The sequence below is a fragment of the Sander lucioperca genome, chromosome 1, assembly GCF_008315115.2.
Source record: "Sander lucioperca isolate FBNREF2018 chromosome 1, SLUC_FBN_1.2, whole genome shotgun sequence".
Lineage (NCBI taxonomy): Eukaryota > Metazoa > Chordata > Actinopteri > Perciformes > Percidae > Sander > Sander lucioperca.
In genome coordinates this window covers 9,617,844-9,645,083 of record NC_050173.1, presented here as the reverse complement: position 1 = coordinate 9,645,083, position 27,240 = coordinate 9,617,844, and the positions used below count along the sequence as shown (strand labels likewise).

At 39.4% G+C, this 27,240-nt stretch overlaps 2 protein-coding genes across 4 annotated transcripts; one reads left to right on the top strand and one right to left on the bottom strand.

The window, feature by feature from the left end:
* Nucleotides 1–2,583: 2,583 nt before the first annotated feature.
* On the top strand, nt 2,584–11,587 carry ggt5b (gamma-glutamyltransferase 5b). The gene is made up of 12 exons (XM_031277899.2): nt 2,584–2,904; nt 4,669–4,796; nt 4,879–4,974; nt 6,489–6,684; nt 7,470–7,630; nt 7,765–7,911; nt 8,067–8,197; nt 9,210–9,397; nt 9,483–9,574; nt 9,692–9,801; nt 9,926–10,036; nt 10,281–11,587. The coding sequence occupies exons 1-12, from the start codon at nt 2,732–2,734 to the stop codon at nt 10,425–10,427; spliced, it is 1,680 nt and encodes a 559-aa protein (XP_031133759.1). The 5' UTR covers nt 2,584–2,731; the 3' UTR covers nt 10,428–11,587.
* A 2,439-nt stretch (nt 11,588–14,026) lies between these two features.
* On the bottom strand, nt 14,027–27,212 carry ggt1b (gamma-glutamyltransferase 1b). Of its 3 annotated transcripts, XR_004894979.1 has the most exons (15): nt 27,035–27,212; nt 25,764–25,862; nt 22,022–22,223; nt 21,668–21,798; nt 21,449–21,538; nt 21,001–21,193; nt 20,733–20,893; nt 20,222–20,371; nt 18,039–18,175; nt 16,625–16,812; nt 16,397–16,470; nt 15,807–15,934; nt 15,222–15,334; nt 14,993–15,106; nt 14,318–14,445 (listed from the first exon to the last, which is right to left on the bottom strand). XR_004894979.1 is itself a non-coding variant. In XM_031278138.2 (14 exons), exons 3-14 carry the CDS (start codon nt 22,186–22,188, stop codon nt 14,299–14,301), a joined length of 1,719 nt encoding a protein of 572 aa, XP_031133998.1. In that variant the 5' UTR covers nt 22,189–22,223; nt 25,764–25,862; nt 27,035–27,208; the 3' UTR covers nt 14,027–14,298. The 3 variants fall into 3 exon arrangements, 2 of the variants coding, with proteins under 2 accessions (XP_031133998.1, XP_035847135.1); XM_031278138.2 differs by lacking the exon at nt 16,397–16,470 and having other exon boundaries at nt 14,027–14,445; nt 27,035–27,208; XM_035991242.1 differs by lacking the exons at nt 16,397–16,470; nt 25,764–25,862; nt 27,035–27,212 and adding an exon at nt 25,218–25,428 and having other exon boundaries at nt 14,027–14,445.
* Nucleotides 27,213–27,240: the final 28 nt, after the last annotated feature.

Below are 27,240 nucleotides of genomic sequence, written 5' to 3'. Positions count from 1 at the left end.
ATTATATACATGGATTACGTGGAAATTGACTTTTTCTTCATCGTTATTGCTACGTCTTTATTTCTGCTGTATGCATTTACATGGAATCCTTCCATGGTACTGTCACAAAACACACATCACACAGTGTTTGTGACACAACACAAGATCTGGTCTTAGATTTGTTGTAGCTGTCTCCTCATGGACTATGAGGTATTATTTTTGTCACATATCTCGGTCCCTCCCTGTCTTTAGCTGCCCTATATCATGCCTGTTCGAAATTACTTGCTACCTGACTTGTTCACTCTCACAAAGAAACAAAATCCTACCTTGTTTCCTTTTTTTGCATCCAGTGAGTTTACTTTATAACTACAGTACTTAAGTGCTTACTCCCAATGGCTGCTGCAAGACACTTCAGCATGTCCCCCCCATGCCAGTGCCATACCTGCCCTACAATATCCCCATGTCAGTGTTGTCTTAGCCTGTAAAACTGCCTCCCTTGGGTTCCACTTCCTCCCTGCTCAGGCTGTTGGCACTGTACAGCTACATCCCTGGACTCAGACAGCATCATGTCCAGCATTTCTTTCACACATTAAACCCCTCTGTTAAACTACGTATAGGGAGCTCCAAAATACCTTTTCAGCAAACTGCATCTGTCTGAATGAGGTAGAAATAAAAGATGTCAAACGAGACACCAAAACCACAGACTGATAACGTTTCATTGGTGAACACAAGAGCCAAGAGCTTTCCTACTGAAAATATACACACCGTCTCCCCCTTGTGTTGAAGTTTTAACTGGTCATAGGCAGCACTGGACATAAGTCCTGCTGCGGCGCGGGTTCGAATCCGACCTGCTGCGTGTCATCACCCATCTCTCTCCCTCTTTCATGTCTATCCACTGTCACTACATGATAAAAAAGGGAAAAGCCCCCAAAAAAATAGTCTTTTAAAAAAAAAAGAAGGACCGGCCTTACACATTGGATTTCCCAGTAAAACCGTGTGCATTTCCCTTCCTTTGTCATGGCCTAAGGGCCAGGTTGTGACAGTAGCTACAACCCATCAGGAGTCACAAGGCAGACCTGCAAAAAAAAGTAGGCAGAGCAAAAAATGGGTTAGGGCTGAAAAAAATAATTTATGAATTGATCTGACAGCTGTGATGTTGTTTAAACCTGACACAATTGTACATCACGCGGAGAGACTTCCAGTACAAACACTGACACATTGAGGCAAACTGTTGGTCAAGCTATAGCAGCACCTACCAGAACATTCCAATAGATCACATGGTATTTACTATTTCTCCCTAAAGGCTAAACATGTGTGATAATGTGCAATTAGCTGATGGATTATCCGATTGACTTTCCTCCACCCTGCCTGGCAGACCTGGTAATCTAGCAGCCCACATGCTCAGTCTTGTTGCCCACTGCTGCAGTCACCTGCATGGCTGAAAATCAAAGGGTTTGGCTGGAGCTTTGTCGTTTCAGTGCGAACTTTACTGAATCAACTTCTAGCTGAAGCTCAAATAAGTCAAATTGGAGATAGACTCTAAGGTGTTGACAGGTTGTGCACATGAGAGCATTGTTCCCAGTCTGGGCTCGTGCCACTTACACAGCTTAAGGGTAGACTGGCCATCTGGAGAATCTGGGGATTTGGGCTCATCAAAATAATACTGCAATATCAAAAACACAAAGAAATCTCATTCCGTTTGGTAGCTCTTCCGCAGCCTGGTCCAGCTCAGCAGGTCACAAGTTTGTCCATCACCAACTTTACTTTTTTTCATTTGCTGAGCTGCCTAGGACGCACCAGTTGTACAATGATGTCAACATTTTATATACTGTCAAGATGTTTTTGGAGGTAGAAAGGAGTAACGTTTTCTATGATATGACATATATGGGAATAAAGCATTCAGAGCCTGTCAAACAAGTGATGGTAAAAGTAATTATTTTGATTCTATTTTAATTCAAACACATACGTCCAGGCACTCAAATAATTTTGCTAGTGCGCCAAATTTGAGTAATTATTTAGTGAAACAACCACTTCCAACAGTGACTATTTCAATCAAGCATCTGTACTGAGAGGCACAAAAGGCACAGGTGCATTTCGTTTTACTGCCTCTGGCACTTTTTGCACACTTTGGCCCACTGTACCTCACACCCATAAAAACACCTAATCCTTCTCTAACTCATATCATCTTCCACTTTTACCCAAGATTTTGCTGTCAAAAACCTTGGTGGCTGTGATGTCTTTATTTAAGATCCCTATCATGTATTATGTTAGGGATAGGGTTATTATATCCCTCAGCAGAGCATTGTGACTTCATCTCTTAAGTCCAGATTGATGACTCTTTCATAATGTATTGTGAGGAAGTTTCAGAGATGGAACTTTGGGAATTTTTTCTTCAAAGCAATACTAGGAAATGGCTCTGACTAACTTTTCAGTTTAGTGTAGGGGCTCTGCCAAGTTGTCTGGAACAGACATTGAAATTGAAATTAACACAAAACACCGAGTGACGTCATGGTTATTTCCCAAGTGTTGAGGGTAATAGTAAATGAAAGACAGATAGACAGGTCATTTTAAAGATGCTGTCCAATAACTATATAACTCCCTCTGCTCTAGCTTTCACTTCAGTAGCCAGTTGGTGGAGCGGAGGGGTAGACCCATGTTCAGGATTAGGCAGTGTTCATAGAGCGTGTGTTCGCATTGAGCAGCAGCAGCAACAGTTTCCCTTCAACACAAACTTACCTCCGCAGCAAGTTTAATGGCTAAATATAAGCCATGGCTGGTGTGCTGCTTCATCTTGGCTGGTTTAATTTGCGCGGTTGCTCTCGTCTGCCTGTGCATCGTCTCACTGGTGGGCAGAGAGTGCCCCAGCGGCAGCTTCATGCATGCGGCTGTGTCTGCAGACTCGCTACAATGCTCCGAGATTGGCAAGTAAGTCACTTTCCTGAAACGTTTTGTTCAATTGGAAGAAATCACTGCTAAATTTTGCCAGAGTTTGTCTTAATTCACCCACTGTATCTAAAAAAAACCTTCAAATTAAATGTTGTCGTTTTGTTTTTTAGAACTTAATTAAGTCGTTTGTTCTTAGATGTGCAGTATTGCATCACGTTTCTTTATTCACACAAATGACTTGAGCTATTTAAAACTCTGTATCCTATCAGGCTGCAGCTCCCTGCTCCTGTGGGTGAGATAAAAAGCTGAACTGAACAATCAGATAAGCAGTTTAAGAGATTTGATACGCTCTGTTTGAACAACAGAGATACTGCATGTGAAGACAGGCCCTGATTCTCCTCACCTCTTGTTGATTTATTTCTCAACTATACTGTTGGATGTGACTGTTAGAGAAAACCAGATTTGCAAACTCAAAACTGATCTTAATCTTTCTAATATAAAGGTAATAGACTTCCTTCTTTAAAGTACTCTTTGATGCAGTCATTTGTTCTGTGGTGAGCCACAATGTGGACTCATCAATCTGTCATCATACTCCAAATATAGAATAAAGAAGAGATTATTGTTTTTTTTAATCATTGGAATGTGCATGAAGCTCTTCCTGCTTTTGTATTCAGTTCCAGAGGTTTTTTTTCTTCCCTGATACTCATTTCCCAGTATACAGCAGAAACAATGAATATTAGCTCCATGAGCAACATGTTTATCTAATGAGAGAAACCTTTAAGGACACCATTTGATTTTTTTTTTTAATCTTGAACAATACCATTTGCATAACATGTTCTTCAAAGTTTTAGATAAGGTATGATACAATAAGGTAAGATATGATAAGATCAAAATGTATTTATTCTGAGGGGAATTGCAGCAGTTTCAGTACAAAGTTGGAAAGATTCTCTTATCGTTTAACTTTTTTCCAAACTCACTTTTCACCCTAACCTGTATATACCATCTCAGGTATGGGGAAAAAACAAAAACAAACACCCAGTAAATATAAATGAAATCCCCAGATTAGTGCTGCTAAGCCTTTAGACACAAAGTATACAACCTACATTTAGTTTTGTCTGTCTGTAAACAATATCCCATCAAAATAAAATCATCAGTATATGACATCTTTTGTGTAAAGACATAGACCAGTATCAACCTGTTGTTGTTCTGTTTACACTGTTCACATGAGACTCCTTTAATTTGATTCTTCTGATTAGATTTAGTCTCCTAAGACTTTTTCTCTCTTAAACCCAAACTACATGGCTCTGAGTCGGCCTGACTATAACACAACATTCCCGACATTGCCTTTGCTTGTTACTCAGTGAACACATCTGACCCTAAGCCAACCGCTCCGTGAAAAGACTCATTCAGTGCTTTTGGAGACGGTTCAGACTTAAGCTTGCATGCTGTGTTGTGTATTATAATTAAGTTGGATGTGCCCTATTAAAATAAACGAGTTGTAATTTTTAAGGAATAAAACCGTTTAGAGTCAAGTAAAAAAAAAAAAAAAATGAAAGCACCACCATGGCCAGCGTCTTCCTGGTATGCTGCCTGAAATCTCAAGCATCAGTACATAGTTTAAACTTGCCTCTTGGCAGCACTCGATACTTTGTTCACCACCCTGAAACACTGAACCCTCCTGTCTACAGGGATGTGTGCAACTTGTGTCTGTGGGTGGGCAAATATGTAGTGAGTAGTTAGAGAGTTAGTGACTGACTGTATGTTTACATACGAGTGGGAAATGAGTGGGAAAATGTTTTCTAGGAGCATGCTACAGCAGGGGGGGTCAGCAGTAGATGGCGCCATTGCAGCTCTTCTGTGCACATCCGTGGTCAATCCTCAGAGCATGGGGATTGGAGGAGGATCTATATTCACCATAAGAAATAAAAAAGGTGGGCCTTCTCATTCATTTGTGTGACATCAAATGATAATGATTGATTAGACCGATCATTCTAATTGCTGATCTCTTCTCAGGCAATGTTAAAGTCTACAACTTCAGAGAGACCGTCCCACAGTCTTTTAAAACTAACCTGCTAAATGACTGCCCCACCACATTCGAACTGATCACAGGTAAGAAGAATTGTCCATCGGTGTTAAGTAAACATTTCCTACCCATGCTTGATGTTGTTTTCTAGGATTAAAGGTCCAATATGTAATACTGACAGCTAGCGTTTAAAATGGTTACTGCAGTCCAAATTCCTTCCCCTCCTCCCCAGTGTCAAAGTTCATGGGGGTTGCCAGGTTGCCAACGCTAAACCCAACGTCCCACAATGTCACTGATAGCTAGATGCTAGTCTCGTATTGCCAGACATTACTCCACAGCGCAGCGGAGTTGCTAAATCCTGCTATGTTTGCGGTTATAAAAGCCTGTGCTCTCGCGGAGCCCTTAAACGAGTCACCCAGGTCACAGTCATAGTTTGTCGGCTACGGCCACTGAACAGAAGCGGGGGAAAAAATTTCGGCTCAGGGGAGATTTTCGATACATACAGCTTGTCTATACACTGTATTACACATTATGGTTGCAGGAATCATACTGTCCAACATATCATAACCTTGAAGCTGGCGATGGTAATGTTAGTCACAAGAATATTCCATAACATACCATAACGTTACATACATTGCAGAGCGACCTGTAGAGAACATAAGCTATGCCCCAATCCAACAATTCAGGCTTTTGCCAAAGTTAAATTGCATGTTTTCATTATGAGGAAGTCAAACTTGCGGTGTCTGTCATATGTTTTTTTTGTTTGTTTCAAATTTCTTTATTAGGATAAACCCCTTGAGATGTATCATCTCGTTTTCGAGGGGGTCCCAACATATAACATAGTAATTACATAACAACAGAGAAGTATAAAATCTCAACAAAAAACAAACAAAAAACAAAAACAAGACAAAAAACTAAACATCCACACCACCTGCATATATTCATCAATACATTACAACCACCAAAAGGCCAAAATGGTCAATAAAAAGTAAATAAGTAAACAGTAGAGTATGAGTGAATTTCTAACTACAGTCAAATATAAACATTAGGTATGGACAGTAGATATAAGGATTACATGCATTTTTAATAACAGAGGCAGTTTATCTTAAAGCGAGCAGACAGGGCATGTTTAAACAAACGTGTTATGTATGTGTCGGTCATGGTTTTTGTCCATCATGGTGGTTGTAAGCAGCCATGTCCTGTCCGCTTGCCTGGTCCTCTAATAACGTCACGGCAGTTGACAACAACACACAGGCCAAAACAAGACCAGACACTCTGTCCCGGAATGGAAATTTCATAGGAGAAAATACTGGTTTTAGCATTGTTGTCAGAGAAGTAGTATTTCAACTTAGCATGTTTCCTTAATATCTGTTGACATATTGTGTTAATTTTTTTATTAAATACAGTAAATATATTACATATTGGAACTTTAAACATTTTACATATGTGGTTATATTTGTTGACCTGAACAAATATCAGGGATCAAAAACACATTTTTGCTGTATTGTTTCGCTTTCTTTTTCAGTCCAGTTGAAATTTTGATCATTGGTTTCCATCATCCATTTAATCAGCTGCACTGTTTCCCACCTGTACATTGCAGGCAGCCAGTGGATTGGCGTTCCTGGAGAGCTGCGGGGCTATGAGGCAGTTCACAAACAGTATGGGAAGCTGCCTTGGGCAAAGCTGTTTGAGCCAACAATTAAAATGGCCAGTGAGGGCATCCCTCTGCCGGCATTTCTGGGAAAGGTTCTGAACATCTCCATTGTGAAAAATCACGTGGAAAAGTCATCCATCTGGTACGGCATCTCTCTAATGGCTTATTGTGACTGAGAGCTTTTAAAGGTCTTCAAAAATGTTACTTTAAGAATATCTACTTTGTAGCGATAATAAATATTTGAGGGCACTGATTAACTAGCACTGGAGCCTTTTCTCATCTGTGTGTCACTGCAGAATTCCTGGAGCAAAGGGTTCTCCTATAAATCCCTGGGTTAAAAATCATTTCACGCTCATGTTATGTAACCCCTGGGTTAACAATTGACTTCACCCAGTTGACACGCTCGTTTAGACACTTTTTGGATTCGTGAAAATAAGTAATAAGTGTTAAATTCTAATAGCAGAAATGCGCACACTATTTTTCCTGCCATAACATTTCAAGAGCAGGGTTTACTCACCCAAAGATAAAAGCAGCTGCTCACCTTCTTTCAGAAATGTTTGTGTGAAATGTTGCTTTTCCCAAATGCAAGATTTGAAAAGGGGTTAGCTCAAAATTAAGTGTGGTGTGAAAAGCCTGAAAGAGTGTTTGCTTCTTGTCTGCCTCTGTAAAAGTGTGTGCACAGATCCAGAAACAAATTCCTGCAGAACATTTGAGAACAGTCATTGCGTGATTATGCACAACATATGTATGTTATATATTATGAATTGCATGAAATAAATGTCACTCTTAGTTAGCATTCAGCCCAGAGAATTCACAAATCACCTAAATCATAATGTGCAGCATGAGTATCTCTTAGTGTATTCTGTTTATACGTTCTGTGTTATAATATGTTCTCATGTGTTCTTTTACATGGATACTCTTTTCCAGTGAAGTTTTCTGCAACAAAAACAAAACCGTTCTGAGGACAGGAGACATCCTGAAGTTTCCTAAACTTGCAGAAACCATGAAAACAATTGCAGAGCAAGGGGCAGATGCCTTCTACACTGGCAAGATAGGACATGACTTAATCCAAGACATAGAAGCTGCAGGTTGGTGCAATTTCAGCATAAATTGTACATGCTGGGGGTGTATACTTCAATAGAATGAAAAAGATCATACTAGCATGTGATGTAAAAAAAAAAGGAAAAAAAAGCTGTTTAAATATCCTTCATGTTTCTCTTAGGTGGGACTTTGAAAACGGAGGATCTGAAGTCGTTTAAGGTGCGGGTGGAGGATCCATGGACCGTTCCTGTGGGAAATACTCAGATGCACATCCCTCCACCACCTGCCGGGGGGGCCCTGCTCGCCTTCATTCTCAGGCTGATGAAAGGTGTCATGTACCATGTGATTAATCTCCTGTGGTCCCTTAAACGGACCTACTGTACTGTATCAGTTGAATTCAATTCCAGCATCTTTGCCCAAATTATGAAACAATTGTAGAGCATGATAGTTAATAAGTTAGTTGTTGTTCTCCTTTTTGCACAGGGTTCCCCTTGACTCCAAACTCCTTGGATGGTGGCCAGACGATTCAGATGTACCATCATTATATAGAGGCAGCTAAATTTGCAAACGGACAAAGGAGGAGCATTAGTGATCCTGTCTTTAATAACAAAAAGGTTGGGATCTGAGAGAATTGTTTTGATTAGTCTTAGCACAAAATATATTAAAATGAAAATAATTTAAAAAGGCCAAAAAATATGACACTTTATCAGTATAACAGTTCTTAAAGCTACACTAATCATATTGCCAATTTAAAAAAATGATGAGATGAGAATTATCACCCGATTCTGCAGTTTCCCTCAGCTTTGTGCAGCGTTTTAGCATCTTGCAGGTCATTGTTTTGGTTTGACATCTTGCAAATTCCCTATTTTATTACTATTCTCATCAAACCTTTTGTTTTTAAAGCTCTGAGAACCCCACTGCACACAACATGCCCAACGCCAAATGGTAGATAGACAAATTTAGCAAATAGCTCATGAACAAAGTGGAACATTAAGCTGCTAGAAAGCAAGATATTTCCCTCAGGAGTTGATGGAGAACAAGACAGAGCTGAAAGGAGAGTGATTATTGGATTTACATTTGCCAGGTAGACAGAAACACAAGTCTAAATAAGTGTTATTCCATTTCTACTGAGTGTGTAATTATTTTATTTTATTTTAGTTTAGTTTATTACATTTATTTGTCAGGGACCATGTACACAAACATTTATCTTATACAAAGAGAAAAGATTTATTGTACTAGATTTAGCCACTAGCTAATTTTCATATGCAGTCTCTGGGCAGGTAAAAAACAAACAGTAATGCAATTAAAAAGTCAGGATATACTGTATACAGTATATATCACAAAAAAGTCAATGAATGCATTTTTAATTAACAAAGTGACTTTCAAATGACGCGCCCCCCTCTCTCCCCATGCTTGCTGTTTTTATCCAAACTGTAAGCTCTCCAATTAAGGCAAAGATGGCAACAACAAACAATCTTAAAAAAATTAAGAAACAAAACAAACCCCAGAAGAGAATGGAAGAGAAAGAATCTGAGATAGAGTTTACGAATAGTTACATCTCACCCCAGCATTAAACAGGAGGTTATTATATCCTTTTCCTGTCTCATCATGATATTCTTCTTTCAGAGTGCAGATCATTTAATTGATCCCTCCTTCATTAATCGCATCAGGGACATGATCTTTTCAAACCGTACCCATGACAACTCCTATTACTACAATGCCAAGCCCTCACGTGATCACGTTGGGACGACACATGTGTCTGTCCTGGATGAAGATGGACTGGCTGTTGCTGCCACAAGCACCATAAACCACTTGTGAGCAGGAAGCCTCTTTTACTTTATATTATATCAAATCTACTATAATATAATAACTATTCGTCTACTGTCTTTGGTTTTGTAGATTTGGAGGAGGCATATACTCCAAACAAACAGGCATCATCCTCAACAATGAGCTGTCTGACTTTTGTGGGAGAGCAGACGTAGTGAGGGCAGGTAAAGTCACAGACATTAACACAGACTTTCAACCTCAGACAATTGAATGAAAGACATTACTTAATGTAGTCATTTAGTCTTGTTTCAGTCTGATATGGAGTGTATTTGTTGTCACAGGTGAACAGCCTCCTTCCTCAATGACTCCAGCAATACTGGAGTCAAAGTCTGGAGGACTCCTTGTGATTGGTGGATCAGGAGGAAGCATTATTACCTCGGCAGTGGCCTTGGTAACAACAACAACAACAACAACAACAACAACAACAACAACACAACTGGACTGAACTCTGTTTGCACGCTTTTTTGTCTGCTTCATCATTTGTTTGCTTACATGATTCTCTTTTATTCTTGCAGTCTATAATGAATCGCTTGTGGCTGGGGATGAATCTGAAAGATGCCATTGCGGAGCCCATAGTGTTTGTTAATTCCAATAACAGTGTGGATTTTGAGACTGGTTTTAACAAGGTGAGATACTTGTGTTCTCATCCTCATTGTCCATTACTGTAATGACATTCAAATTCACTAGACCGTGACCGTCTATCTGATGAATAACTAACATTAACGTAATTTATGTTTGAAACCTGAAGTGGGAAGGATAAGTGGTATTCATCTGTGTGTGTGTGTGTGTGTGTGTGTGTGTGTGTGTGTGTGTTTGTGTGCGTGTGCGTGTGCGTGTGCGTGTGCGTGTGCGTGTGTGTTTTGCCCTCAGTCTTTGATAGATGGCCTCAGAGCTCTTGGACACAAATCTGGGAACTGGCAGTACTTCATGAATGTAGTCAATGCTGTGGAAAAGGAGAATGGATGCATTGTGGCCGTATCGGACAGCAGGAAGATGGGGATGTCAGCTGGATACTAACCACACAGACCATGAGGGTGCACCAACTTCCCACTCAAATCTTCCCTAAAGACTGACTGAACCTGTAGCCTTAAGAACAATGAATGTGCCAACAACTAATTGTGAGCAATTTGGTGCTCAGGCTCTTACCTAATGTTAGCAGATCAAGAAACTACAAAACTTATAGGATAATTCCAGTTTACTATAACTCTTATCTTATTTTCGTATGTATGTATCTGTTAGACAACATTGTACTCACCATAAAAATTGCGGAGTTCTTGGAAATTGGCAAAATGGCTCAAAAGAAGTCAGATGGGAGTAACCATGGGGACTGTTTAAAAACTATTCTATTGTCTGACTTCTCAGGTTTCTTGTCCTGTCAGTCTTCTTTTTGGCGATGTTGCCATGTTCCCAGATCTCAGCAATTAACTTGGTGATTCTGACCAACAGAAATGATGGAAAATAACTACGAAAAGACTGTTCTTTCTTTCAGACTGTTCGATATATATGCATTTTTAATCCAGCCAGCCACACACACAAACACACACACACACACACACACACACAGATGTCATTCCACTTGTTGTAGACTAACACACAGTGAGCACACCATGATGCTGCTACTCTTACAGTACTGCTGAGATCTGCCTAATGTGCTGTAGGATTACACACTCCTGACCAAAGTGGATATTCGCAGCAGCAAGCCATAAAGGCAAATCTACTGTAGTCCAACAAAACAAAACCAAGCCCTGTGCCATACTAAGTTTATTAATATCAATGAATGTTTTATTTTCTGACTGAACTTTGTAATTCTGTGTAGGACTGTTAATTGTAGATAAGCCATGTAACACTTTTAAAGTGACATCCTGACTGACATATGAGTTTAAGTTGAGTCAGCTGCCCAAACAGGGAACTTTTACTGTGACTTTAAAGATTTTACTGTATGTGAAACAACTGTATTCATGTCCCTGAGCATATTGTGAGTTTTTTTTGAAGATTACGTAAATGCTGTAGAATTTCATTTAAAAAAGTCATATAAAAAAACCTTTATTCACAATGAATAAAATTAAGTGTGTTTTCATACCACCAGCATGTCATTTTGTAAAATAGTTACACATTTTTACAACTATTAACTGTGAATATCTGTGTTGTCACAATAAAACATCCAAAGTCCAAACCAATCAAAGACGAGTTATCACTGATTCTCTGATCTTCACCAGATGTACTTTTCAACCACAAACCCTGAAGATTGAACTCATACTTTGTTCAACACAAAAACATTCAATACACTTCTCACTGTAAACTACAGCTGTTTAAACATTTCTCCTTTGTTGTTAGTATGATCATACTCTGCTTCATGTTTTCCTATTTGCCTTGTCTCAGAGCAGCACTTTTGCTCTGAGACAAAGGAAGCAGTAATGAGACATTTCAGTAGAGAGAGACCTATGAATTAGTAATGATTTCTTAAGTGGATTCTGCTCCGTTTTCCTTCGAGGCACTAGATGTGAGTTATGAGAACATGCAAATTTCGTCTGTGTGAAGCACCGCTGCCTTTGTTGTATGCCAAATTAGTTAATCTGGATAACTTGTGACTTCATTGCTTCATGATATGACCTTTGTATAAATAACAGCCATTTAAACTATGCAGAAAATGTCTTTCACTCAAAGTAGAAGCAGTTAAACAATCCGGTGATGACTCTGAATGTCACTGTTTGCACACTTTTAGTCACATAGTCCCTTGGTGAAGCAAATTATCTCAACAGTTATTATAAATTAGATGCATTCTGTCTGTGTTCGTCATTATTTTCAAATGCCATGCAAGGTAGTGGGAAGAATTAAAACAAACAATGAGACAGAGATTTTTTAATGCCTAAAGGGTAAGAAAATTGTCTGAGTTGCGTAACTCTCAAATTCATTATAACTGTGTGCAAGTAAGATTGTACTTAATTGGGTCTTAAAGGAAAATTGTAGTGTGACTCAATTCTGCATTCATCATCTCCTTAAAAATAATTGTAACCACACAAGGCAACACAACTGAAGATATTTAGATTGCAACCCGCTAGACTACAGAGCTAAGATGCATAGTATGTTATATTAATGTACCCGATTAAAATCTGGCTGGGAACATTTGTTGTATGTCATCTTCCTTTCTCCCCACATTTCCTGTCACTCTCTGCTAGCTACTATCAATAAAAGCAAAATGACCAAATGTTATGCCCAGCTCTTTTAAGAGCATGAGGTAGACCTCAGGGAATCACCCAGCTTTATTGACTCCCAGCAGGTGAGGCCAGTCCCCCAACGAGGTAGAAGGAGCCAGTCAATCAGGTACCACTGAAAGAGACAGATACAGGCCAACAAAAATGTAGTCATACAGCCCAGGGGTCTTATTTATAAACGTGGCGTACGCACAAAGCGGGGCTGAAAATGTGCGTACGCCACTTCCCACGCAAAGGTTGTGATTTATAAAAAAAAAAACTTGACGGGAGAATGTGCGGTCCTCCACGCAAACTCTGACCTATGCTTACGCACATTTTTTTTCACTCCATATCATCCACGTTATCATGAAGATTAAATCCAGCAGTGTTATTTGCGCTTGTACTGAGTGATTATTGTTCCATAAACACCTCCAACTCAAATCTTAAATAAAAATACGTTCTTAATATTTATATATAATATTTAATACAGGATAGCATCAAATACCCTAGCATTAGATAATGGCAGAACACAGTGTAGCCTAAATAACTAAATATCTGTCTTTAAAACTGTGCATATATCATCAAATGTCAAAGTCTGAAAATACAGCCGTTAGGCTCTCGCACAATCGCTACCTTTAATGTCCTCGTTATCAGTCCGAACTTTAATACTGTTTGTGACAAAACCTGCATGAAGAAAAGTGTGTTTGCCTATTAGACTTTCAACATGCATGCTAACACTGTCTTTGTAAGCATGTTTGCCTGCTGAAAAAACATTTACAATAGAAATGATCAAATTCAGAGTGAGAATTTCCTTTGTTTTAAATAAATGTGTTGTAAATGTAAAATCACTTTGTATTACAAAACTGTTTCTATCACATGTATGAACCAGCCATTTGTAGCCAAAAGTTGATGAAGGCAGTATCATTTTACACATTTCAGTAATTATGTAACACATTTACATAGCTGAGAATAGAAGAGCCCTGAATCCCAGCGGTGACCCGTGAGGAGCAACAGCTGTAATGTCGTTATCAGGTCATTACAGGCCATTGCACTTGTGGGAAATTACAGTAAGTCATTAAGTAAGACTGTTTGACCCTGATGTGTTACAGTCCTTTATTTTAACAACAGCTTATGCCTGCTCTCTCTCTCTTTGCTGAGACCTCAAATGAACAGTCCTGGTGAAATATTTTAAAGTTTTAAAATACTAAAATTATATTTGAGGTCTCTCTGGTTGATTTCTTCTATGGCTATTTCCTTAATTAGGAGTTCAGTAGTTAATTACTGTAGACTTCACATTTCATATCTTTAATGGAGGCCAACAACAGGAAACAACTTTACACTGAATGATTTACAAAAGTGCTTCATAAATAGGTACAGTAGGAATTGTACACATTTATGATTGACATTGTGAACAAAACACTGATGGGTTTCTTTAATAGCATGAAATGATGTGACATGTAAATGCATTGGGCATGAAAGTTAATATTCAGAATTCAGACTGAGGCACTTTGTCTTCAAAGTTAGAGCAAGCAGAAATGTTTCGTTATCTGAGTTGTGTTGTGTGTAATGAGAGAACAATTGATGCCGATAATGGTTTCTGGATCTTTATCAAGTCTCTAATCTCCCAGCTCGTACCACTGGTGTCAAGGTTCACACGGCTACAGTTTCTCAGCATAATTAGAGGTGGGTTTATGACCTTAGTACCCTGCGGCATACGCCCACTTGCGAGGATCTGACTGAGCGTGGAGTCTGTCATCATAGCGAACCACCGCCTGCACCACAGCTCCTGTTGATTTGAGGAACTCTGTCTCGTGGTTCTTTAATGCCAAACCACCCAGGACGTTCTGCAAACAGGAGCATATATGAAAACACAGACTCTATGCAAACTAAGGAAAACTGGCTATGTTGGCATACTGTTATCATGAACCATTCATACAGCTATGAAAAGTAATGCACTGTAATTCGGACTTTCAAGCAGGGTAATGGAGTTTGTGTCCCAGAAGAAGTTAAGAGGAAAAAAGAAGACTTTCACCCAGGAAATGGGTGTTTGTGTCCCAGAAGTATTACTTAAGGGGACCAGTGTTTTAACCCAAACCACAATTTGTTTCTAATCTTAACCAGTCGTTTTAGGTCTACCGGTAACCAGTCGCCATATTTTCGTAAGATATCATGCAAATTGTTGTGCTTAAGTTTTCGTATGATATCACAAACCCGTTGATGAGAATGCATTGAAAATAATTCACAAAAGCAACGAACAGTGTGACGGGTGCCTGTCATGATTGAGGTATAAGGGCTCAGTGTTAGCTGGGCTTTTAGTTGAAGGATTGTTTCCCTACACACCACCCTGCTATTAGTCACATATCAGTATTGTTTTCTGTTTGTGACACTCACTTTGTCAAAGTCAGGCTCCGCTACAGTGGTGTTGGGGCTCAGCTGGTTGTGGAGTCTTGGATCTGACACAGCTTTCTTCAGATCGTAGTCAAAGAACAGTGCATTCAGAATTACCTACAAAACAGCAAACATTTGGGCCAATGATAACCTTATAGCCAGAGTAACAAGTTACAATAGTACAATTCATTAATTTAGCTGGATAACTTTCTGACTGTGGCTTATGTCTTACCTGAGCGACAGAAGTGGTGATTTTCGTTCCCCCTGAGCCTCCAACCACCATCTTAACTTTGTTGTTTTTGTCAAAGAGGATGGTTGGACACATGGAAGACATCGGCCTTTTTCCTTTTAACCGAATTTAATGATAGTTTAAGTTAACAAGGTCAAATGAAACAAGGGTATGTGCTTTGCAGTGGCTAAAAATGATTCATCTTGTCTCACAACAGTGAATCAAAGTAGATATAAAATTGCTTTGTGTAGAAACAGACCTACGTATCTACACAAGATTTTATATTTGTAATTATCACTTCATATCTACTTTGATTTAAAGTTGTAAAAAAAAAAAAAAGAAAGCTGAATCTTCCTAATGGGATGAAGATCCACTCTGTATTTTAAGTAGTAATGCATAAAAAACAAAAGCCGAAAACATAATGTACAGTGTCAAGAAGGGAGGGTTGACCTGTGTGACTTTAAACCTGCCTAATGTTAAACAGCCAATCTCTGTTACAATTTGAATGGTTCTGCAAACTCCAGAACTCTTGTGTTGGTGTGTGTGTGTGTGTGTGTGTGTGTGTGTGTGTGTGTGTGTGTCTCTAACCTGGCCTGATGAAGTTGTTGGGTGAAGGAGGCACTCCAAAACTGTTTGTGATGAGTGGAGAGCTGAAGTCGTCCATCTCATCGTTGAGAAGTATCCCTGTTGATCTTGACATGACTTTGGAGCCGAAACTGCAGGAAACAATAACCGTTACAATAACGATCACTAATAAAAAGGTAAATTGATAGTTCATTAAAATTAAGTTAACTATTAATTGACCATTTGATGATTGTTATTATAAAAAGTGTTACCAAAGGGGGGTTACAGGCACAAGCCCAATTAAGGCAGGGTTGGTAACTATTTCCAATAAACACTTTAATATATATTGTTTGAAATGGTCTTTACACCCTGAAAGCAATAAATTTATGGGCTCTGAAAAAGGAGCGAAAAAGTTTGATCTGTAGCTGCTGTAATCCTGTAAAAACGCCCACCAATCACTGCCTCGCAGGCAGCTTGGTAAGTACCAATGAAATGCCTCCTTGCCCCACAGTGCGTACTCCACGCCTCCCGTGTACGAGCCCGAGCTAAATGTCGCCACATTGCTAATAGTCATGTTTGTTGTAAACACTTTATAGTTTTAGGCGTTTGCTTACCGGTGAACGACATGAAATAAAATTGTGGTCCCTTCTCCACTCTGAAGCAGCAACGCAGAGGTGCTCGTGCATGTCTGTATGTGGGTCGGAGCCCCGAGGGCAGGGGGAGGGATTAGATGGAGCCCCAAGGAGATGCTACTTTCAAATCTTGCTAGTGTTAACATTAACAACCCTGCCTTTAACTAAAATTGGTAAAAATATTTGGAAAGGTCAGTTAGGAGGTCATACAAGCGATTGATGGTGCTGGTGGCGGCCACAGCGCTTCCATCTTCTGCTACTACAGAGAGGTGTGCAGTCCCGTGGTTTTCAGGAAGGTAAAATTCTGGCTCGTAGTAGTTCATGTGATGTGTGGATTCATCTGTGATCTTTTTGCGGAGGTCATCAGCATAGAAACTTGAAGTCATATTCTGGATCAGCTTTGGAAGAGAAAATATTTAATGAAACGTATTGAGTGTTATTTATTAAGTATTGGTTCTGGGACATTTTACTATTGTTCCTACTAATAACTAATAAGACTATACAGTATTGCATGCTTTTAATTAGGTCTCAAGTCACACATGTCTTTGGGATAAAGTAGCAGAGATTCACTGATCTCTCCAACGCTGAATGGCTTGTCACACTATACTACATGTTATAATGTAGGTATGTAATCTCTAAAGTCAGTAATTGTACTATAAAAAGGGGAATAACTTTTACCACACTGCACTCCAAGCAGATAATTACACATCTGCCAAATTGGATTTCATAGAAACTATGTTTGTCATATACTACAAATTCGCACGTTTTGGGAGGGACATAATGCCACCTCGATTACATTTATGATCATAATTAGGAAACATGGTTAATGGCAAATCTGCCAAGTTGAAAAAAAAAAACATTTTATTTGTATTCCCATGACACTACAAATTCTGCAACTTGAGCATGACTCTTTAGGTTTGTATTTAGGCATTCACAGCACTCGGTTTAGGTAAGAAAAAGATTGTGCTCTTGGTTCAGTATTGAAAAAGTGACTTCAGGCATGTTTAACATTTAACTAAAAACAAAATCTTTCCCTAACCTTAAAGCTATAATATGCAAGATTTTACAAAAACAATTTACTAACACAAAAGTAATCTCTCTCAATCCTTACTTATGTGCCACTAGATGTGTGTGGCAGTGTCGGTATCTGCAGGCCGTGCAGCACATTTTCATTCCCAACAACTACTTTGTCACGCCTTTTGGTGGTTTAACCTCTCACCTTGCTTTGATCGAGCACACCGTGACATCACTGCAGTTAAGCTGGTTGTGGTCAGAGCTGAAACAGGCTTGAAACTTTTAACCGGAGACAGCAGCAAAACCTTGCTTTACAGCTTGGTATTAAGCTACTCTTTAACTAAGTGCTTTGTTTGTACATGTTAAAACATTTATTGATACATTTAGAGAATGTTTGACTTTTGCAGCCCCTTATGGTAGCACACTGCCACTCCATTAGAACCATGGAGTGGCATGTCCATGTTAAATCAATGCTAAGTACAAAGTACTTGGCATTCAGTTTGAGGTTTTCCTAGAAGAGGAGCTGCCGCCACCACTGGGTAGGTAGCACAACAATCTACAAACCAACCCTTTAATTATTTTAAGCACCATTTTAAGACCATGACCTTACATCTGTGATGTTGAGAAATTTCGGATCTCCAAGTAAGGTCCTCTTTGCATAAGCAAAACGGAAAGCCTCCACAATGCGATGGTAGGTTAGGATCTTTTTCTCAGTGCTTGCCATACTATCTGAGTTGAAGTTGTACCCTGTAGAAAATATAACAATCAGTAACTCCACTTAAAACCACAGCTTCACTCAACTGTACTCATTCAGATGGCTGTTCAGGTAGGAAAGGAGACAGCTAAAATGGACTTCACCCAGCCTGTTCCTGTGTTTTTATTTAGTCTAAAAGCTGCTGTGACCAGACCGTGGGTATTAGCCTGAGCTGACAGCCAAAGGGGGAAACAGGAAAAAAAGCTGAGGAACCAGAGTTTTGGTTTGATGGGTTTCAGCTGACAGACAGAGGCAGGAGTCATAGTAAATCAGCAGGATAAAAAAGTTTTTGGCAGTCACTAAAATGTGTGCATGAAGCCGCCACCATTCGACTGTGTCCAATTAGAGGTAAATTGGTGAGATTAGTGTTAGTGTGTAAGGCAGGGGGCCGCAGTGAGTGAATGGCCAGTCAGAGGAAAGGTTCAGAGAGATTACTTTAGCAGGAAGTTTGTCTAATCCTCAGAGGCAGACACTGTCACTGTACTGAAAAGTAGCAGAGAGTCAATGTCTTCAATATGAACAGTTCAGATTTTCTGCAACAACCAGACAACATAGGATGAAGTAAAATCAGGCAGCTTATGATGTACACAAATGACGTATGATTAATGATATGCCAAGGTAGCAATGATTTGATTAGAAACGTGTTCATGATGAACTTTGCTGATCAGACTCTGAGCCTCTCAGGTATGTAGACAGACTGCAGTTATCATTGGATCTTAATAACTTCAAACAAAACCCTTTGTCAGGGTTACAGAGTCACTCCCTCAGGTGTTTTAACTTCATTCTCTAAATTGAAAGTTAAATGTAAACTTGACATTGTTTCAGTAGCTTATTGCTATCTGTTAGTGTTGCAGTAGTCTTGCATTGCTAGACCTATCTCCAGCCTAATTTTGTAGGATCTTACGAATAGGTATGCATAAGTTTTCGTACAATAGCATGCCGCTCGTTCATGAGACTGTGTTGGAAGATTCCTAATGCATTGTTAATGTAAGCATTCCCTTACATTGTAGGTACATTAGGAGGGGATCTTTTATGGCAACACATTCTTACTCCCCGTGCTTCAAAAAGCTATGTCTGGTCAGGTGCCTTTGTCTTTTGTTACCGACGCAACTAGTCTCCTTTAGCGTCATATTTGAAAGCTCTTGGTCAGGACTCTTGGTGTCACTTTTTGATGCTCTGGGTCGGATGTACATTAAACTGACATGTGACATAAGAATGGGACAGTTTAGGTTTAGGATAAGATCGTGGGTGGGGTTACAAAATGTACGTTTCAGTGACACTGACAAGAACGGGACACAAACCCCAGTCTCCTGGGTAAAAGTCCTGTGTTTGACCCATCCACCATCCCAACCACCCTCCGTTCGCGGATTTTCGGTCTGTCATTTCGCTACCATCGTCATTCTTGATACTACATCATCTTACAGCGCCGCAGTCGAACTGCTGCTGTGCCCGGTGCGTTCCGTACAGACGCTAAAGGGGGATTTTGGCATTATACCCAACACTAAGAGCCAGTGACCAAGCGTCAGTTTTTTTACGAGTTGGGAGTGAGAATTTGTTAGTATAAACAAATCCAGTATAAACAGGATTACAGCAAGCAAAACCTGTTTCAATGTTCATATGAGTACCTGACTATTGTTTTAAGATGGAAAAATTGTGAACCTATCCTTTGAGATACAGTCTGGAAACTAATATATGTACTAAATTTTGTGACAGTCCATGAATTAAAATGTTAAGATATGTCAGCCTATTGCTATTCCTACAGCCTAAAAACTACTTGGTGAGAAAGGATTATGGTTAAAATACGCCAACATTGACTGTTAAATGGGAGGTCGCGCAACCTCACAAATCTATTGCCTTCTTCAGGAGAAGTTAAATGTAAAAACTTTACTATGTAGTAGTATGATACTCCAAGGTTTTTATTTATAGTAGATCAACATGTTGCTTACAGTGGAGTCTGAGAGAGTGACTGGCAAAGTGAAGGCAGCTCACATTAAAGCACTCCCACTCGGGATGTTTTTGGACAAAGCATCAAAGCTTACCATTCAAGATGTTTAATATCAGTGAGAGCACAGGGCCGCTAGCTGGGGCATTGGGAACAGCCATGGTGTACTCCCCCACGTTCACCCTTAAAGGGTTCTCATCCAAGACAGGCACATAATCCTTCAGATCCTCCATTGTGATGATACCGCCTAAACACGGAGTGACACACACTGAATGCATATTTGGACAGAACTGGAAAAACCTTAACATGGAAATTAGCTGTGCAGAGGTGTATGTCAGTTTATTAAATGTCCTTAAGTCTTTTTAGCAAATGCAAAAATGATCTGATCTGCAGAAACAGCTGTTTGGATTGTCAAAGTAAAAAGACTCAATTTTGCAAACTTTTCACTATGAATGACAAAAGTGAAAACTTGCTATTGCTGGTAATTATAGGTGTTTTAATCTAACAAAGAAAGCAGCTTTTCTATAAACAATATGATGACTTTAGACGGTTATACAGTCTATGCTCATCAACTCTCAAATACAATAAAATAAAAAAAAATATACTACCTGCTGCTTGAATATCTGTCACAAGGTTCTGAGCCAGTGGTCCCTGATAGAAAGCATTAGGACCATCTTCCGCTATTTTTCTATAGGTTTCTGCAAGCCTAGTAAATATGATGGTGTCATTTTCTTTTAGGATGTCGCCATTTTTCCCACAAAACACTTCACTGAAATAGAGGGGGAAAAATCATTTAAGATGGTAATGAAACAAGTTTTAAGTGACTTTAAAATAAACAGACACTGGTTTTATACTCCTTAGGTTGATGCTTCTCACCACAGGGCTTCGTCCTTGATTATTGTTTTCTTGTTACTGGAAAGAGCAGAGGCAAGTGCCCTGCCCACAGGAAAACCTTTTTCTGCAAGATCAATGCTCGGCTGGAACAAGTCTTTCCAAGGCAGTTTTCCATGTCGTCTGTGTGCCATCTCATAACCTCGAATCTCCCCCGGTACAGCAACAGACAACCCACCTACCAACCATGGAAGTCAAGGAAACAAGATTTAGATTATTGCTTCATAAGTTATTTATTACAGACGTTATTTTAGGGCACTGGTACACCTACAGTACTACTTTGACTCCTAAGACCCAAACCTTTGTTATTTACTCCTGAGCTTAGAGCTCAGAAAGAATATACACTGTCTTTTGTCTGTCACTATCCTCATATGTTGCAACACAAACTTTCGTCAGCTTATTTCCATGTCTGATAGTGCTGGTTAAACATTACCTTTCTGGGATAAATCTGTACTGTTCCCAAACATGTTCTCAGTTGCATTGCGAGGTGCCATCTCCCTGGCATCAATGGTCTCAACGATCCCTGTGTACAAGTCACAAATCAGGAAATGCATTTAGGATCCAGATGATCTGGAAGTTGTACGAGTTTGAGTCAGTGGGAAAGTAAACGGAAGACTTTGTGGTGGTGATGTATGTGAAAGTAAAAGTGTACCAGTTTTGGCGTTGTAGATGGTGAAGAAAAGTCCTCCTCCGATACCCATACTGTGAGCGTTCATAAGTCCAACACAGAGTAAAGCAGCTATAGAGGCATCTACTGCAGACCCCCCTTTTATTAGTATGTCTCTTCAGTCAAATTAATCAAAACACATAGGAAAGGATTAGTTTTTACACTTAAGATCTTAAAACCCTGGCCTGTTGGCAAAGAACAAAGCAGGTTCACAGGGATTTGCATGGGTATGGCTGTTAGTGCAAGCAATGTTCCTACTTCTATGTTTATGCATGAATGAGTGTTTACAGCAGAGCAATGTGCTTGTCCTGAAGGGTGTTTGAATGTGTACGCGCTCACCTGCCGACCTCTGAACACGGCCCAGCATCTGCTGCCACAGCTGCCTTCAAGTACCCTGGCTCACTCGGTTGCTTCCGTCTCTCGACACCAAAGAAGACACCCACGAATGTGGCGACAGATGCCAACAGAAGCATCGCCAGTGCCACAATTATTGTCTTCTTTGCCATTTTTATAGTGCAGGAACAGTATATTTATTTAATGCCTGTCAAGAGAAAAATAAAATTACATTCAAATGTGTACATGTAGCTGCAAAGAGCTTTGCTTTGTAAAATCAGAAACCCAAAATTCACATCACAAATTGTATGGCATTATCAGAAGAATCAATGAAGCATTATGACAACTCACAAAAACAATTCAAACCTACAGATGAGGTGTATGGAAATATCAATTAGATAAAAAGTAATGCATATTGATACCTCTAATTTAGTAGAGGAAACCTGTAGTACACAAAACCTGCAGCATATTTCTTATGTGGATAAAACGTAGCTTGTTCACAATGTCAGTTTTGTGTAAAATGTTTAATGTGGACTTCATGTGTATTTACAAATTAAAACCAGGAATGTTTTTACAAACCCTCTGATTCGAGCCATTTGCTGAAATGTTGCCGTTTGAACATTAGTTTATTACCACAAAGTTGAATCTGTGTTCGGTTACATCATGTGCCAACAGTTGAACAGAGATGGGCAGTATTTCAATTAAATATATTTAAAATACATAAGCCTATTTAATCACTGGAGTATTCTGTAATTTGCCTTTTGCTGGACAGAAAGTCACTTTTAACAATACTTTTAAGACAGTGTACTTTAATAACATGTGTATTTGAAATACTTCCAATATTTAATGTAATTTTATCAAAGACATTTTTATCCCCAGGTTTAAACTGTAGAAATAACCTGCACAACAATTAGTGTCATCAGTCTTTGGCTCAATGCAAGCAAATGTCCCATCTCATTCTAAACTACAGTATTACATTTGTGTTCCCTGGACTGCAGTGTAAGGGGATACACAAAGGTGAACACGTGCGATTTTTTTTAAGTTGTTGATATTGGGGTGACAGGAAGGGGGCTGCTTCTTTCACTTCTACCATTTAGTACTTTGTCATACTCTGCTGTACTGGTGTCTTATGCACCATTTCAACTAGTTGCTTATAAAGTTGGAGATCTTAGAAATGTACTTCCTCCACTGCACAAATACTTATCCCTCTTGAAAAAGGCATCCACTAAATGGCTTATTGTCATCTGAAAGATGTTCAGTTCCCTGTTGCATTTCAATTGGCTGTTCATGTAGTCAGTCAATGGTTGCTTTGACTGACAAAACACCCAGCATGCACCCCTGAATTCCACCTCCAAGATATTCTGATTGGCCACTTCAAATGATGTAGGAAATTAGCAGAGTTAGTCTTTTAGATGTAGGGGGGGGTCATAACCATATTACATTTTCTCATACCAGTATTTTATTTCGATACATTTGATGAGCAAGCATTTGTAACAAGATACTTTTGATGTATTTGTGCTCATCTCTGCAGGTAAATAATGTTAAATCTTTAACCTATTAAATGTAAATAACGACAAATGGTTAACAGACCAAGTAAGGCAGAAGTTATTTGGGGACTCATTGGCTCACACAGTCACGGCTGACTGCTCGTCTTTACTGCGAAAGAAAGACAACTGAAATGGCAGTGAAGCAGTACTGTACCCATGTCATTGTTAATGCCCGACAAGGTGTCCATTGTCAGGTATTAATGGACGGTTGCCTCCGCCGAAGGTCATTAATACCTGACAATGGACACCTCGAAGGGCATTAACCCGCTTATACCATGGTCACTTACCAAATATATTTTTTTAAACTAATAAGTTTTACAAATCAAAATCTAAAGTTTTACCAAACAACTCAGTTTTCCTGGTTATGCCTGAGGGTTTGACTAATACCGGCAACAATCATTCCCATCCCATAAGGTTCTTCTGCAATGCAAATGTTCACTGCTCCAGGGAATAGAACGGACCTTAGATACAACTTGCCACCCTTAGCAACTGAAGATATTTAATAGTCTACTCAGCTTGTAGAACACTTCAGGTTAGCTACGAGCCAGAAAGCTAAGGCTATGCTAGCAAGATCCAAAGTCAACATTGTGTACAGTTGGCAATCACTAAAAAATAATTTGACAGTATGTTTAACATCAAGATAAGCTAGCTTACAGCCAACGACTTAATTTTATCTGCAATGTGTACATGTTGGCCGCAGCCTGAAGTAGCGACCTGAACAGTGAACAAGATGTGAGATAACGTCATTCGTTGTGAAACCAAGTCAGTTGCTGAGCTGAAGGGTTCTACAAGCTGAGCGGACTATAAATATCTCCAGGTATTAATGAACTTTCTTGTGGTCCAGGTAATGTTATGTCACTACAAACAAAGGTCGCTCAGTCAATTTTAAGACAACGAAAGCTCGGTCAATTCACTCAAACTGCCCAACTTCAGCCAAAGGCCCAACAGCACCCCATCTTTGTGCGATAGCCATAATGAAGACTAAAAGTAAAGCTGAGGCTGACATGAATTCAGTCATTAGGTATAGTAAGTGTTGCACAGATCTATCCTGTTTGCAAAAGGTCAAATTATATGGAGGCTCTGCAGGCAGCAATAGAGCCCCAATCTCACTCTACATTGTTAATTCACTGGCTAAAAACAAACCCACTCAAATAGATACTATATGTTGAAATGTAGATTTAAACTAGCGTAACCTTCACAGATAACGGGATTTTAAGTGTATTGAGGGCTCTGCTAGCCAATAAACCTTTAAATTGTTGTGTAAAGTTGTCTGAATCTTAATAGTTTTGTATATCTGAGATGATCTGACTGGAAGTGTAGCCTCCTGCCAGTTTTTTTTTTTTTTTTAAATACCCCCATTTGCTTCAAATGCTAAAACCTGTCATGCAGATTTGGTAATCTGTCAGAGGAATGAAACCAAATTACATAGATAAATTGCTCGGCACAAACATTTTTTGTGCAACATTACAGTCCACACACCATTTATTTAAAAATCCCACCTGCCTTCACATCTCAAAGAACAAAGTTGCTTCAGCAAGTAAAAGGAAATGTGAGGTAAAACATGGATGAATTTGAATCCTAGCCTTAGATTTGGATAAAACATTGCACCAGCTGGATCATTGAGATAAACCTTAGACATGCAAAACTTTTCTTACCTTTATTTCTCAGGCCCTCAGATTGCTCACTGTGTGTTTGCCTAGATCTGCAGCAGTTTATAGGTAATCGGCTTGCTGCGGTATGTACTGTAACTATCACTAAGTCATTAAACTTTGACCCATCCCACCATAAAACACCTACCGTGTGTTAGCGCGGGGAGAACAAAATGCAAACTGACAGAAGAAACAACTGAAGATATTCAAGTTATCGCTAAAATAGTTAGTCATCTGTGCTCAATCTTCACACAACTTTCGAAAATACCACAGAGCAATTGCGTGACCCTGAACCTGAGTGGAAACATGAATTCACTGGATGAATAGCTCTTTATCTGCAGTGGTAGTTATATCAAAGGTTTACTAACAGTAGTTTGCTGGTGGTTCATTTCAAATAGATGACACGAATCTAGGTAGTCAACACATTCACAAAATGATTAAAAAAAGGGACCTATTCCACAGCTCCGATGCATCGCAGCTTTAGAATAAATAGATTTTTGCATGACGTCTCAAAACCTTGATATTTAAGTTTTAAATAAAGTGCCTCCTCACCAGGAAAATGAAGGCTTTCTGGGCTGCGAGGGAGAAAATCACATCTGCCATGAGGAGAGGAAAGAACAAACTGCAGAGGAAGTGTGAAGGGGTGCAGAGCTGGAAGAGAAGGGTCAGTTAAATAAGCAGTCAAGCCAATAGGTGGAGGCCAACAGGGACACAGATGACTTTTTCCAACTTTGACACAGGGACCCCAGGAACAGCTATCCCAGAAAACCTACTCCCACTGCTTAAAGTCCCCATTGAATTGACCCTCTAAGATGGTGCTTAAACTCCCAGCCTGCACCGCCTCTGTGAAGCTCCACCAATTAAATTGTTCATGGAGAAAAAAAAAAGTGGTCAAAAATCTAATTTGTTTAAGCTCTAGATGGCCTGAAGGCACTCTAAGTAGGTGTATGTATGCAATTTGAGAAAAAGCCCTGACAGCTGGCCTTGAATTTGATTCCCAATCAAATAGTTATGTTTTAATAAGTTAAAATCGGGTTTATTCTTAAAGTATAAAGCAATAGAGCTGCCACAACATATTCTACTGTTGCAAAATCGGGCATTAAGTGTATTATCGTGCAATTGTATCTGTCAATATACAAAAGAAACTGTAATAGCACCTTCCAAGGAGTCTCCATGAATGCAGTCTCATTCATTTGCTCCCTGCATTTGGTTACAGCTGTGATAACACCAACACTTAATGTTGGTGTTTCCACAGCTGTAGCCAATTATCTGTACTAAATATCCAACGTTAGTTACATAGATCCATTTCAAACAGAAACTTAACAGAGGGGCATGGGATTTAAGAAAATATTGCACTCACCTTGGCACCTAAAAGCTAACAAAACATCCTGTAATATTATTCAAATGACAATGAATGGCTCATTTTTCAGGACTACATTCTATTTCACAAATAGAGACTTACAACTATAAGCAGGCCAACGCAGCTTTATACTCAACCTCCACCTGGCTAACTGCCTACAAACATTAATGACAACGGTTTGGTTTAATACTTAAATTTTAAAAAGCCACACCTTGAAGTACACATTTAGTTATGTGCAGTGGACTATATCTGCTTAACCAGCAGCTGCACTATGCTGTATGTGTGACAGTTCAGGGTATTAGAGGACCCAAACGCAGAGAGCAGGCAAGCGAAAGTTTGAGTTTGCCAATTTATTTGTCCAAAAAACAAAATACTAACTAACAAAGGGAGCCCTGAGAGGAGCAGGCAAAAACTTCAGAAAATACAAATCGGGAATCCAAAAAAAAACAAGAGCAGTACAAACCAGAAACTTGAGACCAAAGGAAATCCAGGGAGCAAAGAACCTGACACGACAGGAACAAACAAACACACACAAAACCAAAATGATCTGACACAAGACAAAGGGAACACTGAGGCTAAATACACGAGGTAATGAGAAAACAAGGAACAGGTGATACAACAGGTGAAACACATCAGGACGGGGCAGAACAATCAAAAAGGTGGGCAAAC

Bases quoted from the DNA above. Each gene is read 5' to 3' on its own strand.
- ggt5b (XM_031277899.2), top strand. From the start codon at position 2,732: ATGGCTAAATATAAGCCATGGCTGGTGTGCTGCTTCATCTTGGCTGGT. The intron at 7,912-8,066 runs GTGTCATGTACC...CTTTTTGCACAG, and splicing joins CATTCTCAGGCTGATGAAAG to GGTTCCCCTTGACTCCAAAC. The intron at 9,575-9,691 runs GTAAAGTCACAG...TTGTTGTCACAG, and splicing joins AGCAGACGTAGTGAGGGCAG to GTGAACAGCCTCCTTCCTCA.
- ggt1b (XM_031278138.2), bottom strand. From the start codon at position 22,188: ATGGCAAAGAAGACAATAATTGTGGCACTGGCGATGCTTCTGTTGGCA. The intron at 20,372-20,732 runs GTAGTATATTTT...CTCCGTGTTTAG, and splicing joins GACAGATATTCAAGCAGCAG to GCGGTATCATCACAATGGAG. The intron at 15,935-16,624 runs GTATGACCTCCT...TGTTTCCTGCAG, and splicing joins ACCAGCACCATCAATCGCTT to TTTCGGCTCCAAAGTCATGT.